General features: G+C 36.5%; 2 protein-coding genes across 3 annotated transcripts; both read right to left on the bottom strand.

Annotated features, from left to right (window-relative positions):
* Nucleotides 1–762: 762 nt before the first annotated feature.
* LOC132186420 (hexokinase-1) lies at nt 763–6720 on the bottom strand. Its single transcript, XM_059600391.2, has 9 exons — nt 6209–6720; nt 5667–5817; nt 5394–5576; nt 3970–4044; nt 3629–3784; nt 3365–3463; nt 3134–3264; nt 2091–2172; nt 763–1395 (listed from the first exon to the last, which is right to left on the bottom strand). Exons 1-9 carry the CDS (start codon nt 6487–6489, stop codon nt 1048–1050), a joined length of 1506 nt encoding a protein of 501 aa, XP_059456374.2. The 5' UTR covers nt 6490–6720; the 3' UTR covers nt 763–1047.
* Nucleotides 6721–8381: 1661 nt separating this feature from the next.
* LOC132186237 (nuclear poly(A) polymerase 4) lies at nt 8382–15152 on the bottom strand. 2 transcript variants are annotated; one of them, XM_059600100.2, is made up of 12 exons: nt 14480–15152; nt 14306–14383; nt 13029–13136; nt 12563–12625; nt 12316–12474; nt 11425–11538; nt 11242–11304; nt 10836–11165; nt 10567–10731; nt 9488–10468; nt 9062–9138; nt 8382–8960 (listed from the first exon to the last, which is right to left on the bottom strand). In XM_059600100.2, exons 1-12 carry the CDS (start codon nt 14603–14605, stop codon nt 8936–8938), a joined length of 2289 nt encoding a protein of 762 aa, XP_059456083.1. In that variant the 5' UTR covers nt 14606–15152; the 3' UTR covers nt 8382–8935. The 2 variants fall into 2 exon arrangements, with proteins under 2 accessions (XP_059456083.1, XP_059456082.1); XM_059600099.2 differs by having other exon boundaries at nt 8382–8963; nt 14480–15151.
* Nucleotides 15153–16519: the final 1367 nt, after the last annotated feature.

Consider the following 16519-nt stretch of genomic DNA (forward strand, 5'->3'; position numbering starts at 1 on the left):
TTCTTTATGAACTCGAGAACATGACCAGATTGAATGCTTTGGATTTGTTTGAGCTTTTTTTATTGTAGGCAATGGACACGAGCAGCAGCAACTAACAAAAGTGGGTACAATATTTGGGGAGGATTGAAGGGTCATTGTCGTTGAGAGCTGCCTAACTTAGGTGCGAAAACTAAGACAGGTCTCACTTTAAAGGGACTGTCGTATGTGGATTGCAGAGAATTCTCATTAAGGGGATCGATTCTCATTAGGGGGATCGGGATCGAGATTCCTTATAATTGAACATCTTCGGAAATTCTTCCAACCCTTTGAAATTAGACAAGAGATATGAGAGAGGCGTTTGTGGGGCCACTTTTCTACCCCGAGCAAGAGGCTTACTGCTCGAGCAAGTTGCTTGAATATGTATTTTTCTGTTCGGGTTAGGAGGTTCCTCTCTCGCGGAGGCTCTACGAGTTTCCCACCCTCTGCTTTTTGGAGAAAAAATTATGTACCAATGCCAATACCTGCAATATTGCATTCATACAATCATATATTACCATGTGACGTGTCAAGATATTACTTTTACTCTTCAATTTTGATACTGAATATAATGAATTATGGGTACATTAGTCTGTAGTTTTTTTTTCTTCCACATTTTATTTGGGGTTTTGTTTTTGTGCCTATTTATGAGGCTGTGGATAAGCTGTGTAATTGTAAGTAGTCTTTCACGTAAATGCTTAGCTCCAACGATAACAAACAATTAATTTCAATCAAGAAGAAGAAGAAGAAGAAAGAATCCGGTATTTTGAACAAAAGAATAAGAGTAAGATTGCAGGCCGAAGCGGAAGAGCTTGGCCGCTTCCAGGTCCTGCTTTTATACATTCAGTCCACCTCTTTTACATGTTCTGGAAAGCCATAGGCTAATGATTCACACAAGCAAGGTGGAAGCCATTATTGTTATAAAAGTGGAAGAGGTCACCAATGGTTTGGTTCCAGAAAGAAGGGGCAAGATAATAATGCGAAAATTTACTTAAAAAGTAAAAAACCTCAATGATTCGGACCTGGCCATTCTCAGGACTCGTCGAGTTCAAGGTACTGTGAGTGAGAGGCGGCAAGAAGAGCGGCTCCGATACCTGACCCGTCATTGGAGTGCTCAATGACAATGCTTTGTGAGACTTCTTCTCCGAGCAATTCTTTTAAGGTATTCTCCAAGCACTTTCTGTATTCAGTGTAATGCTCGTATAATCCACCATCCAAGGCTACCACTGTCCTCTGTTTCTCCCCATCATTGATTATGTCTCTTCCCAATTTCATCAGGATGCCCATGATCCCAGCAGCAGCAAGACGAGCCCCACGTGTTGCAACAATGTTGCAGAGCTCAACGACGACTTCCCTTATTTCAAGCGAGGTATCGGGTATCTGAAATAAATAATATGCAAATAAGTCAATTGCAAAAACTTATAACAGCAGTTCAGCATATAATACATGGATATCTCGCCATCAATTAAGGGTGTTAAATCTGAATATCTCTCTCTCTTCGCCCCTCCCAGCAATGGAAAATCCTTCATTCTGTACAAACTGTGACACAACAATGGACAGAGCCATCTCTAGAGTCTAAATCGATTATCCCAAATGATTTGGATAAGAACTTAAATCTTCTTGGGATCATCACATAGGCACAGACCACTGTCACTCTTCTCTTCCTTTCATTGACAGCTCTCACAGTAAATGAAAGAGCCATCAGGCTCTAAATCGGTCATCCACTTTGAAAAATTGTTTCTTGACCTCATCACATAGGTCAAAAGCTCTCTCTCTCTCTCTCACTCTCTCTGCTGCACAGATACTGAAAATGAAGTCTTCTTGACCTCATCACATGCACAGCAAATGAAGGACCCTTTCTCTACATCGGTTGTCCCATATGTTAACATGAAGAGGAATTGGAATGGAGGAGGGTTTCAATCATGATTCTAGACAACAAAGCCAGGAACCCAATTGCAAAAATTAAAAGAATACGCAGCGTATCATATCAGTCCAAATTGACTTTCCCTGAACTAAAAAGCAACAAGGTTCGACAACTAATTGAAACTACAGAAAAGGGTGAAATTAATATATACCTCTAAAATATTCTTCAATTTGTTATCAACCACTTTAAGATCAGAAGATGTGTCATGATGCATTGCGGACATGTCAGGTGTCCTGCATATTTCAGAGCTCATTAATCTAATGTAGTCATATTGCTGAAGGAAACAGGAGAAAAATTCCAAAGAGTAAAAATGTGATCATAAGAATACAATACCATGGACCAAGGCTAAAGTCCCAAAGCTAGAGAGAGAGAGAGAGAGAGAGAGAGAGATGGCATTCAAGCCTGTAAACCGCCACTAAATCATAAAAGGTTATTAATTTTACATGCCAATGGTTCACTTGATGAAATTCATTAATTACTTAGTAGCGCGCGCCAAAATACTTTTGAAGATTACAATATGGACACTGGGTGAAATGTAGGCATTATGTTAATTAGGTCACAGATGCGACACCAATTATGGACCACAACTGGGCAACCATATCAGTTGAAAAATTATAATGGACCAAATATAACTAACTTATCACTAAGGCCTGGGCCACCAACAAGGCTGTTGCCTAAGCAAAACTAGGCAAGTTGACAGCTATAACAAAAACAATTTATATTATTTGATAATACTCAAAAAAAAAAAAAATTCTAAATATTAAAAGGAAAACTATCTTTGAGATTTAGGACTAAAGGCAAAGCTTAATAAAAGGTTACAGGTCAAGTTATTAAAAACATGAGGTGCTATCCAACTCATTTTCACAATTCGGCAAACACTAATGGTCCATTTCAAATTTGGATTTATTAGTGGCAACAGCCTAGAACACAACAAAGAATTTACTATATGAATTTGAGCAGCAGTTAACATATTTTAGGTGACAAGTGATGCAATTGGACTTAAAACATGTGCTTGTAGCAAAGAATGCACAGCAGTTCCAAATAGTAAAGCTGATGAACATTAAAAAGATCTCAAATAAAAGTGATTCCTTAGAAACATGAACAAGTGGAAAGGCAAAACCAAGACAAAAGCAAAAAAGAGCAGAACATAATGAGCAATGGCAAAATAGTTAACCTGTAAGTTTTGGACATTACCTTAATATGAACGGAACTTTTAGTTTTGGTGGAATGGTGTCACCAAATATGGAAGCTTCTTCAGCCATTCTGCACAGAACTCTGCGAACAATTTCTCCCAAATACATACCAGAAATCATCTTCTCAAAAATCTGAAAGTACCAAAACAAAAGTTCAAGAAAAAACAAAATGGAACATCACTTAGCAAAGCAAAGGTTAGTGCAACTAAATAGTAAGTAAGAATACAGTCACCTGTTCACCTGGGTTCAAACTTTCAGCATCCAGTGCATGATCATACTCTGTTAATGGAAGATGTGATGATCTAAAGTTACCCCACTCCATGTTGATAACCTGCAATTAAAAATTAGCTGTCTTTAGAGTTCATTTTATGGTCCTTTTGCATTTCTAAATCATACATAATTTTTGTCAACCCTATAGATGCAAGAACAGGCAAGGAACTTAGATTTTATAAAAAGAACTAGAAAATAAAATAAAAGCCACTAAGAAACTGCTAACCATCTCTCCAGATTTAGGCAGAAGACCGTCCAATTTTGGAATTGCTTGTGCATGTTCAACATATGCTGCATTCGTTCCAGTACCCAAGATAACAGCAGCAACAACATCCCTGTTGGAATATCTACCTCCAGCTAATGTCCCAACCGTATCATTCACCTAATATCAACACCGAACATTGAGCCCAGATTGAAAACATAATAATCTCAAAGTATTCAACACCAAATTGACATATGAAATAAAATATGGCAATTCCCTGCAAAAGACCATGTATGATTCCATCCAGAATTAAACATGAAGGTCATATTAGTGTTTTGGTAAAGAAGCCACCAACTCTAACTTACCAAAGCTGACACACGCATGTCAACACCTCGTCTCTCCATTGCTCTTGTTAATTCTGCCACAATGTCTTGGCCTACCTATTCACCCAGCGATTCAAAAAGTCAAGCAAGATGAACGAAGGGTAAAAAGAAAAGAAACCATGCTTAGTCAAATCTATAAATCAGATTTAACAAGCCAACCAACAGTACATACTATGAAAGTGGATTTTTTTTTTTTCCCTTTAAAGTAAAACATGTTTGTGCTTGCAAAACTCGGAAACACCAGGTTCTCAATATCTTATGACTATCCATGTGTCGCCTAAACAACTGCTTGTTTAACAGGAAAATACTTCATACATACTATGAAAGTGGATTTTTTTTCCCTTTAAAAACATGTTTATGCTTGCATAACTCAGAAACACCAAGTTTCAACATCTTATAACTATCCATGTGTCGCCAAAACAACTGCTAGTTTAACAGGAAAATAATTTATCTGAAAGAAAATGGTTGATGTCAGATTATAAGCAGATGATTAAGACTACTGCTCGTTTGTGTATTGAGAAAGGATTTCGTGCTCTCAACAGAGTTTATAAAACAGTTACGAACATATAATAAAATGTGTTCATTAGGTAATGGAAATCCAAAGCATCTAAACTTATATTTTAAAATCCAGACTGGACCAGGCAGTTGAACTGTCAACTGTTCTCAATTCCAGAGTTACGCCCTTTTAACTTTCTTAGGTTGAGAATTCCAGAGTTACGCCCTTTTAACTTTCTTAGGTTAAAAAAAGAAAAAAAGAAAAGAAAAGAGTGAACCATTTTGACCGATATTTGGACCATAACTTGCATTTTCCTAAGGTAGTGGGGCCAAGCCTGGTTCCCATGAATAGCAACCAAAAATGAAAATTTTCAGTTTCAAGGAGGTACCAAAAAAAAAATTTAGGAGCTTAGTTGCCACTACCTTAATAACAGTTATCACAACATTTCTACTTATCAAAAAGTAATCACAACATTTCTACTAAAACTACTGCTCTACCATACGTAACTACTTTGCTGTCAACCTAAGTTGATATTATATGTAGAGATAAGTCTGGATATTTAAGTTGATGGCAAACTCTACATGTTGCCCAAAGAATACCTCATTCATTGTATCTTTCTAAGTATTTCATTTTATTTTTAATCTTGTATCTCTTATTAATACATCAATACTTCTCTCACGTATACTCCTTGTGTACTTGTTAAGTGAATTTGTGATTACTTAACAAAAAAAATTAATATTATCAATGACTTATCACCATAATTTCCTTGTACATTTAATTAAAAATAGCCAACGGAATACCACATACATTCTTCAATTTATTGGAGTATACCAGGAAATCAATATGTACACATAAATGAAGAAATAAGCATTCAAGAACATTAAAAGGAGACAAAGCAATTAGGGTAAACCGTATCATCTATGGAGAAGCCTTTCGTCCACTTAATAAGGTTCCCAGAAGCAATTGATGATTGCATCACAGGAAATGAGAAGGTAAAACCAAGTTCCCTCTGCCTACCAGGGGGAAGTTGAAAATCCTCTCCTTCTTGATCAACAAATTTTGCAAGTTCTGCCGCAATATAATCAAATAGTGCCTGAAATCAAGACAATTTTTGTGACTTCAGATATCTTTATCATAAATAAGCTTGAATTAGTGAGACGGTTGTTAAGCACAAACAACTTACCTCTGAAGTTCCAACCATCAAATCTGAAGGAATTGACACTTCGGCGAATTCTTGATTGACAATACCACCGCCCTTCCCTCCCAATTGCACCCTCAACACGCGGAAGTTTGTCCCTCCAAGGTCTAATGCATAAAACAGTCCCTTCTCATTTCTGAAATACAAAGAACATAAAAAGAGAACCGATTAAAATTAAACTCTGTATTGGGCTGTCTACTCATGAAGTCAAAATCATTAAACTAACGTCACAAATATGCTGGGAGATTGTCGACATAGACGATGGCCAAAAGAAACACATACAAAAAACATAAACACAACCAACATACACATACACACAAAGACACCGACATTCTTTAACCAAGAAAAAGGAATACACCCACATACAATTCGACCAAAAAATTGACCAAATGAGACATGCAACATGAATATAGACGCAAACAACAGGCGCCCACATAAAATTAAGACCAAATAGATCAAGTGAAACGCACATAGGGAGGCTTTACAGAGATATTACAAAAAAAAAAATACAAAAGAAAAAAGAATACCCAGTTGGGAGATTGTCGACATAGCTGATGAGCATCTTGAGCTTGGTGGCATCTCCAGAATCAGAGGCAAGTCCGTTGTGCATCTCCAAATTCATGGCATCAGCCACCTGCTTCAGATTCTCAATGGACGTCCCACATTTCTCCTCAAAATCCTTCACTATGGCCGTCACCCTGGCCCACCGCGCCGCACTCCGCATTCTGCGGTGAACCACCACTGCCGCCGCAGCCGCGCACACTGCCGCCGCGCATATCACCGCCGCACCCACCAACACCTTCCCCATTGTTCTCTCAACGTGTGGTATCTCAGCTGCGTGGAGAGCTTGGAAGAGAGAGATAGAGAGAGATCTTGGATTAGAGATTGTTATGGCATATCATGCATATTCATCGACGGAAATGGGAGTCGTTGATTCGGGAAAACGGGAACCGGAAGACTTGAATGATTTGGTCCAACCAAAACTAAAACTACCTACAAGCCATAACCTTTTTTTTAAGATAAAGATTCTCCCCCACAATTTTCATGTCAGATGCTCTGTTGTTGTATTTGAAGGTGTAACTAATATTTATATATTTAAAAAACAATATATATATATATATATATATATATATATATATATATATATTGTTTTTTAAATATATATATATTAGTTACACCTTCAAATACAACAACAGAGCATCTGACATGAAAATATATATATATATATATATATATATATATATATATATATATATATATATATATATATAATTTTAAATAGCATGATAGCGTATATTTATGGCATTACATTATTTATGGATAAGATTCTTGTCTAGTATTCATTTTATGGTTAAAATATAAAATTAATATTGACATCTATTTAAAAAAATTTAAATAATATAATATCATGTATTTAAATTCTAACCATAAAATGAATACTACCTATTTTATTTGAAATAAAAAAAATCTTATTCCATCATTTACACCGTAAAATCTAATTCTTACCATGAAATACCTTGTCATTTTGAGATGAAGAGAATCTTTAAGGCACGTTACACATTATTTTAATATTTTTTCTTTTTACCATACAAAGATGAATAAAAAATGAGAATGAAAAATGATTTTGATCAATTCTCTTTTTATTTCCAAGCATTTTGGCAGCTTCGCTTAGAGTAATTCTAGAAGTCCTTGTATCACTCCAAAAATAAGGTAAATTTTAAAATCACAATTTGATCAAAATTCAATAATAATTAATTACATGCTCAATGGTAATTTTAAGAAACACCATTTTTGAAAGAACATAAGAAAAACTTGTAACATTACTTCTTCTTGACCCTTAGGATTTGTAACTTTTGTTCAATAATGAAAGAGATATGCTTTTCTTCATTCTCCCCACCATCTCCCCACCATCTCTTCTCTCTCAGCCTTTTTTTTTTTTTTTTTTTTTTTGAAAAAATCAAGATGACAAGGTGAAGAGATGGTGGGAAGAATGCATTGTAGCATTCCTCATAATGAAATGACATCCCTATTTACGGCTTCAATTTATTTAATAGAAAATTAGTAATTCTAATTTTTTAGTATTCTTAAAGCTCTATCTTATATGCCTGAAATATGATACCACGTAATTACAACTTTGATTTACTGTTATTACGTCACATCCATATTGCAGGGTCAAAGCTTCCACCTCAGAAGGCAATAAATACCGACCCTTTTGACTGACAAAGAGTCAAGCTACCGCACCAACTGTACACATTATCAGTAAAGACTTGACATTCTTTGACATTAAAGAGATTCCTTTCTCACAAAAATTATGGGTCATGGAATTGGAAGCCATAAAATCCAATCTTGCGTTTCATTTGCTTATTTTTTTTAAAAAAAATAAATAAAATTACTGGAGGCTGAAAATGACAAGTCAACTAAAATAACAACGTTGTCACACAGATGCACTCTGGAGCCAGAAAGACCAAAATCACTGACTACTGTTAATACATTTAACCCAACGTGTTTCTTCCCTGGTCACGTTTCACCAAGGTTTGAATCCATCATTTCCCAAGATTTCGACTTCAATATTTACAATTAGTTAAACTGGGTTTTTTTTTTTTTTTTTTTTTTCAAGAAAATCACTTAAAACACCATGTTAACCAGACATTACTCCGTACACACACAGGCACAAAAGGGGAAGGGGGAGAAGAGGGAAAAGAGTAAAATATTATAATATTATTACAAAGCAACCAGTTCACATAAGAAGTGCTCTCAACCAAGTTATAACCTAACCTCGCAATCATAGTCAACTAATATATAAACAAGAATTCACCCAAACAAAGAACACTAGGACACTCCCACATAAATCCCCAACCCATTTTTCTTTTTCTTTTTTCTTTTTTCTTTTTTTTTTCTTTTTTTTTCCCTGATAAACGAGCTTCAACAGAAGAACTAGAAAGAAGAAAGTAAAACCTACTACTATCACTATCTGCTAACTTCCCTTGAGCAACAGGGAGCTCACAGCTTAACCAGGAAAGCATAATTCGCAATATTATAAAACTGTACATGCATAGAAGAGCAAACCCCATAGCCATAGGCTCTTCAGTTGGGTGTTGATTGGTTCTTAATCCACAAGGCAGGCCAAGCGAGCATGCCCTGAAAAACACGAAAGAAATGAAAGCCAGCAATTAAAATCACACTTACCCGAACTGCTGGCTTTCTTTCTGTTCTGATCAACATGTAAAGACTACCACTGATCCAACTTCCCATTCTCATGCCGTGGTTGTTAAACTCAACCTGCTATTAAGAGAGAAAACAAAGAACCAGAAAAGCAGTATAAAGACAAACAATATAAGAAAAATCCTGGATGTAACATTTAAAATTTCAAAAATACATGCCTTATCACTGGTTTTTGCACAGCTTCCGGGTTCACTTCTCCCCTGGATTTGATTACCATCCCGAGTGCAGCATTTGGCTTCACATTACAAATCAAGACAAACATATGAAATTAGGCAAGACTGATCAGCACATAATACGCAGACAAGGAGAAATGAGTCAAAAATAAAGAAAAAGTCGTTAAAAGATATATGTAGCCATCCCACTCAGGCAGGGCCTACTAGAGTGCAATTCTCAACTGTCCACCACCTAAAGATTGTATAGCACTAAGGACAAATCCAGTTGATACAATCTCTGGGTCAGACTGAAGAAAATAAGAAATCATCCTCCCAGTATAGTAGAATATCGAACCAAGAAGAGAATGAACAAATGATGCAGACAGCAAAAAATGATAAATCAAGGAAAGTGAAAGAACTTAAATCCAAAACCTCTAACTCTTCCTGAGATCCAACTTGAAGAACTTCATTGCAATTTACACGTTCATTCCCTGAAGGCAACACAGAATGTGCTTCACACAAATCACCCAGAGAAGATCCAAGGTTATTACCCCCATCCATGCTTTCTTCAAAACTCCCAGTATTCCCCTCACTGCTACCTACCATCGATCCAAATCCCACATCCTCACAAGAGCTGCCCTCACTTGCAAGGGTTGTGATGATGCTGGAATATGAGCCACATGCAGCCTCGGTTTCTGGGCAGAGCATCCCTTTTTCTGATTCAGCTAGCTCCCTATTGGACTGGTTATCACCCTCCATCCAGCGCAGCTCTTGCCTAACAGATCCAGTCCCAGCACTCAAGCCATTTGATGCCAAACCTTCCACTTTACCATTGTCAACCTGCCATGTTCTGTCGCTTTCAGCAATTGCATTATTTCCCACCAGATGAGATGCCAAATGCTCCCGGGACACACTGATGAACTTAGTACTGATAATTTCAGGAGAAACCGACTCCTGTCTCTGAGGGCTAATTGATCGCCGTTTTTCTGGCATGCCTTGCTTCAAATCTAGTGCATCAGGATCATTTTTCCTCTTAACGCATCTCTCACTGGAGCCAGTCCCACCAACTTCGCCATATTCATGAGACAATTTATTAGCCTGCTGCTGGGCTGTAAGCCTCGACGGTCGAGACCGTTTATAACCATCTGGAAACACATATGAAGGAATTTGCTTTCTACGAACATGAGAAACATAAATTTCCATCCCCGGTTTCCAAAACATGTACATGTTTACAGATTGCCTGAATTCATCAACAGTCCCACGGATATCAAACTGCTGACCTTCTTGGATAATCTCCCCCTGTTTCCTTTGCAAACCCATAAAAAAAGCACAATGGGCACACTGCTTGGATGTATCCACATACTCGTGAGGATAAGGATGACATTGCAACTTCCCAAAGGTATCTCGCTCAATCTGCAAATAGACAGAACAATTAGGGATAAAAGAAACAACTCTCTTGCACATTCGGTGTCTACTACATGTTACCATTAAAAAAAATGCATAAATGTTACCATCAGAGTCAATTGCCTCAGCCTGGATTCTACCCAGCCTTTCCAAGCAAGCAAGTCATCATCGTCAGCCGCAACTATGTCAACCTGAAGATAGTTCTTATAGCTTTCAAAGAACAAGTATGGTTCAAACAGAGCACTCCACTGGGCTTTATTGAGCTCTATCTCCTGGATTTAGGCAATAAAAGAGCACCCCAAAAAAAGTGATAAAAAGATATACACAACCAAAGAAAAGTTTACTTCACAACATCAGGAAAAGTAAATCTTCTTACCTCACAAATCTTGTTACCATGTTGGAACTGCTCCATCATAACCCTGAGGGTGCTTGTAGAAACATTGTAGCTAGAATTCATGCTAGGGTAGGCAGGAGTTATGATAGGCATGAGATGAGTCCGGTCCCTAGGATTCTTACGAGGATCCCAGACAGAAAATCCAATTTTGTCCTCTTCAATTGCACATAACATCACAGGGTTTGCCCAACGCCACTGTGTATAAACCCTAAAAAATCGAGAGACAAGCATGCTGGGAACTGCATTCGGATAAAGCTGGCACACACGAGCAACAAGAAGTGCCCAGTTCACACCCCCAAGAAATCCGGTCACCTGAACAGGAGAGAGGTTAAAAGAAGTGGAAAAAGCAAAATGATTTCAATATCACTATGAAAACAAAAGGACTCACATTGGAATAGACACCACGCCTTTTGGCCCAAAACTTCAAGCATCGGAGTGTTGTGCAAAAATGCTACAATTCACAAACAATATTTAAAGGACATACCAAAATACCAATGATATGATAAAAAATCAATACGATTCAAGATAATCAGTACACCAACTAAACATGATCCAGTAGGAAACATTTCACCTCAACATTTGGAACAAGCTTAAGAATTTGATCTGCAACCCTGCAGCCATTAAGACTTCGAACAGTGGGCTCATCAACATTGTATAATACAGACATATCAGAAATGTCCAAGTCCTGTTGACACATTAGTTACCACAAATAAATCAAAAAGATCAAGAAAACTCAAAAACTAAAAGAGACCCACAAGTTCACAAACTTAACATATACTAGATCGGTAGATCATGCCATAAAAGAATTTAAAAGTGCAACTATTAAATCCTAGTAATTGTGTTGAAACTATTTTGTAGTAAGTTATATCTGCTGCCACAATTATAATGAAGATATACACTTTTAACTAATACCATTTTGATGGATTAGTTATGAGTCCACAACAGTAGATCCATAACTATGAGAAATCTTTGATATTGAGCAACACTGCAAAAAGATAACAGCAGACAAACAACTCTTGCGGCCTTTACAGAAAATCTGATGTCAAAAACATGTCCCCAGTAAATGATTACAAAAATCAACTAAGAAATAGTGAGTAACAAAATCAGCAATTCGAAACATTATGCACCCCTGGTGGTTGAACTAAACTTCATTCTGAATAATGAAAGCTAATGATTCAAAAACAACTGATTCATAAAAAAAAAAGGCTGGCACAAATATAAATAATAAATGTGAAATGAAAGTTATATTGATGTGGTAGATATAGACAATAACAGCAAGAAAATAACTTTTTATGGGCTGAGAGAGAGAGAGAGAGAGCTTTAGTAATCCTCTCGTCCACATAATCGATAATCAGTCTAAATGAAAATCTCAGTCAAAAACTTAAGAAACAGTTCTATTTGCAGTGTTCAGAGAATGTATGGTTTCAGTTAGACAACATTACAGAGTTTATTATGAACTTACCTCAGGTACAACCAAGAGAGAAATACTTGCATAAAGGAGGTCAATCGATATGCCATCAAACTTGAATCTCATTACTGGGACATGAGCATCTGGAACTGGTTGTAGTTCTGTAACTTCTTCCATTTCTGCCAGGATGTTGTGCAATATATAGAAGAAGTCCTGATGAAGACGAACAAGGATTAGATGCAAATATTGAAATCAAGAGTCCAAAACCCATAAACAGCAATCACCTTGAATTTATTATTACCTCCCGATTCACATACGATGGCCCAACACATAACGTGTCTATGTCCGTCCCAGGACCATGAACCTGAGAAGAATCAACCTTCAGCTTGATCTCCACATTTTGTATGAGGAGCATATTACAAAAGAACATCAAATGCATAACAAAAAGCTAGGCTAAAGCTGAATTTTCTTAAGAGCAACAGTACAAACTATGATATTAACAACTTACCATGCATAACCAGATCAACCAGCCCATCCCAACCCCCAGTAAACCAACTAAGATGGTGACGATGGAAATGACAATAAGCATGGTCAAAAAAGAATCTAAATGGTGTGCAACATTGTTTCAAGAATATATATATATATATAATAAGTAATTGAGCGCAAGGGGAAGGAAGGGAAGATTCAAACTAGAGATGTCTACTTCATTGACATGGTCCCAGCTGATAGAGAAAGATGTACGACAAAATCATAGAGAGCATACTCACTCCAAGTCGATAAGAACCAAAAGTAAGAATGACAGCATTTGCATCCTCCACCATTTGATCGGTGTATCCTCTCAACCGAGTAAGTTGCTTCACCCAATCTTTTACAATCTAAAACAAAAACAAATTTTACCGGCAGTTAGCATGCAAAGTTGAAAACATCCAAGTATATAAGTGGGAGAAAAAAAAAACAGATATTGAATGATGTTGCAAAGAACAAGCTTTAAAAGTCACACTCAAACTTTCAAAAATAGAAAAATCATTACTTGAAAAGAGTTATTAAAATCTTATATTGCATCCTACCCAAAGTGATATTGCTATCACTACAACAAAATTTGTTATGTAACAACACAATGTCCAGATTAGTTGTGTGATCACTGCTTACATGTGTACTCTACTTTCTTTCTTTTCTTCCTTCCCCAGTAGATTCCAAACAAAACCATGGTTACAGGGTTCCATTAATATGCAACATCCCATCCTAGCCTACTCCTGATAGGGGAGCCTTGATGGGCTCCTAACCCAGACAATCGGATAAAATATTTCATGGACAGCTACTTCTACATCAAATTCCTAAGTTCCCTCCTACCTTCCCACATATTTAACCAAAAATCCCAAATCCAAACTCATCACTAGCAAAGACCTTTCACAACATCAATATAGACAAAAGGGGTTAGTTGCGATTGTAAAACAGGGTGCATAGATTTAATTATAAAAATTCAAATCTATGACAAGGACCTATTTTTTAATAAGTAAATCATCTCATTGGAAAGAGCAGAGGGGGGCAACATACGAAGCCTCAGAGAAGGGCATCCCATTGACTCCTTTAGGATAGCTGGTTGCAGATGTTGAGACACCAACAGAAGGTTCAAAGATGGAGGCTAAGACTTCTCAGGACTTCAAGAAATAACAGTTCTTCATTTAGGAATGGAAGTCAATTCCCCACGACATACACATTCAACATAACAAGTACTGATATTTTAAATTTATTGCCTTTAGATATACAATCCCAAATGCGCACGCCACCCACATTTCCCAAGCTTATTTTCGATATTCCAAATCGCAAGTTATGCTCTACTGTAATTTGAAAAGCAATCATAATACAAATTATTCTTGATCAACAATACTAACAGTGTTACTCTAAAAAGAAACAAACTTTGACGATTCTTTTCTTTTAAAAATATGTAATTCTCACAAGCACGTAATTGTTCAGTCTCACTAGCACTCAACTCAAACTTTCACGACAAAAATTCAACTTCCCATTAAAGGACTTGAGTAATCACCTGCCGAATTCGACCAAGAACCTCCTCTCTCTTCGCGGCTTCCTCTTCGCTCTCGTAAAGACCAGCATCCACCAAGAACTTCACACAAGAAACCGAATTTTCAGCACGAGAACCTCAATATCGAAAGAAAAAAACAATCGAGCTTTCTGGAAAAACAATAATGGCAATGAAAACCTTATCCAGCTCTCTGCTTCTCTGCATATCCGCTTCGGTAGGCCCCGCCACCGATATCGGCTTTGTTATGCCGTGTTGCTTTGCCGCCGGAGCCGGCGAACCGCTCAATCCCTCTGAACTCACCATCCCCGTACCCCCAAAATGAAAAATTCGAAAGACTTAACACCTGAGGCCCTATAATCCCAAATAAGAATATTTAAAGAAAAAAAAAAAACACTAATATTGAAAAGAAAACTGGTATAACAATTGAAACCCTAGGAATTTTTTTTTTTCTTGGATGAATAAACTAAGACTAAGGGGATTCGAAGCTCTCCCCCAAGTGCCTCATTACCAGAAACACTATAACTCAAGAAACGCCAAGGGAGATCGGAAATAGGAAACTGAATATCGAAATTGAAGGAAAAGATTTGGAATCAGAGGACCAAACAACGACGAGGGCGCACGAGGAAAAGGAAAACGAAAGATTTCCAAGAGAATGCAGGGAAAATTGAGGAGATCGATAAAAAAAGATATGAAAATTGGGATTGTAGATCTTCTAGACCAAGGAAACTAATCCTAGAAGGAGATAAGCCCTAACCTTCTCGGAGAAGGAGAGAAGTTAGGTCGGTGAGTTAGAGAGAGAGAGCCCATAGGGCAGAGCAATGTTTGATATTTTTTGCAGATTTTTTTTTTTTTTTTTTAAATGTGGATTAAATATAAAAATCTTGAGGGGTCTGGCCGTTTCGGTGCGGATTGTTTGTTGTTTTCAATTGGAAAACGGATGTGTTTTGTGTTTGGGAGATTTGTGGGGTTTCGGAATATTATTATTAAATTTAACGTGAGTCACGTGGCGAGGTGGGGTTCTTCTCGTTTACTTTGGGCTTGGAACCGCGTTGAACAGTAATTAATGATTAGCAAGCAAGAGTTTTGTTTTAGTTAATAATTTTTTTTTGTCCTTGAATTTTGAAGTTTTTTAATTTTTTTCCTTAAATTTTAAAACATAATAAAACTAATACCTCAAATTTTGAAAAAGATCGAATCACCAGTTTAAAAAATTCTATAGGGGTGGGTGGCCAAGCCACTCCCAAGAGCCATGGAGGTGCTTTCGGCCACCCCTTTTTGGCCTTTGGGGGTGGCTGAGGTCAAACTAGGGGTGATTTAACCACCCCAATTGAATTTTTCAAATTGGAGGTGGTGATTCAGTCTTTTTAAAAATTTGAGGTACTAATTTTGTCATGTTTTAAAACCTAAGAAAAAAAAATTAAAAAACCTCAAAACCCAAGTACCAAAAAAAAGTTATTAACCTTCTTTTTTTTTTCCTTTTTTTTTTTTTTTTTTTTTTTCTCTTTTGTTTTTGGTTTTTTTCTGAGAAGTTCTTATTATTATTGGGAGGAGAAAAGGAAAATTCAAATCGACTCCATATTTTTGTTACTGTATTCTAAAATTATATTTTTTGTTTTTTTTTAAAAAAAAAAAAATTAGTTGGTTCAATGTAAAGAAAAAAAAAATTTTAAGTATTTGATATTTTAAATTGCTTTTTTAATATTTTTATTTTGAACATAGTCGACATTGATGCATAGACACAGTCTCACAGATGAGCCATACACAGACAGATGAGCCAGACACAGTCTCACAGATGAGCCACCATATTTGCATATCTCCTAATATGCATCTCATGACGTAATTGAAAACCATACAATATTATCTTTTATGATTGATCTTTCATCCAAAACGCATGCACAATTTTTAAAGCATTAACCTCCAAAAATAGGATCAGGAGAAGCGGTTGCCCAAAACAGCAACGTTTTGGGTAATAAAAATAATAATTTTTTAAAACAAATAATATAAAATTGATTAAATATAAAAAATTATAAAAAAATCAATAAAAAATAAATAAATAGAAAAATATATTAAAAAACTAACAAAAAAAAAATCAAAATTAAAATAAAAGGGGGAACTGGGAAAGAAATATTGGGTGTTGTTGAGAAGAGGAAGAAGAACTACTGCAACTATGCGGTAGTGAGAACTACCGCATATAAGCTGGATCCCAAAAATAATATA

Source organism: Corylus avellana, chromosome 6 (assembly GCF_965113065.1).
Source record: "Corylus avellana chromosome 6, dhCorAvel1.hap1.2, whole genome shotgun sequence".
Lineage (NCBI taxonomy): Eukaryota > Viridiplantae > Streptophyta > Magnoliopsida > Fagales > Betulaceae > Corylus > Corylus avellana.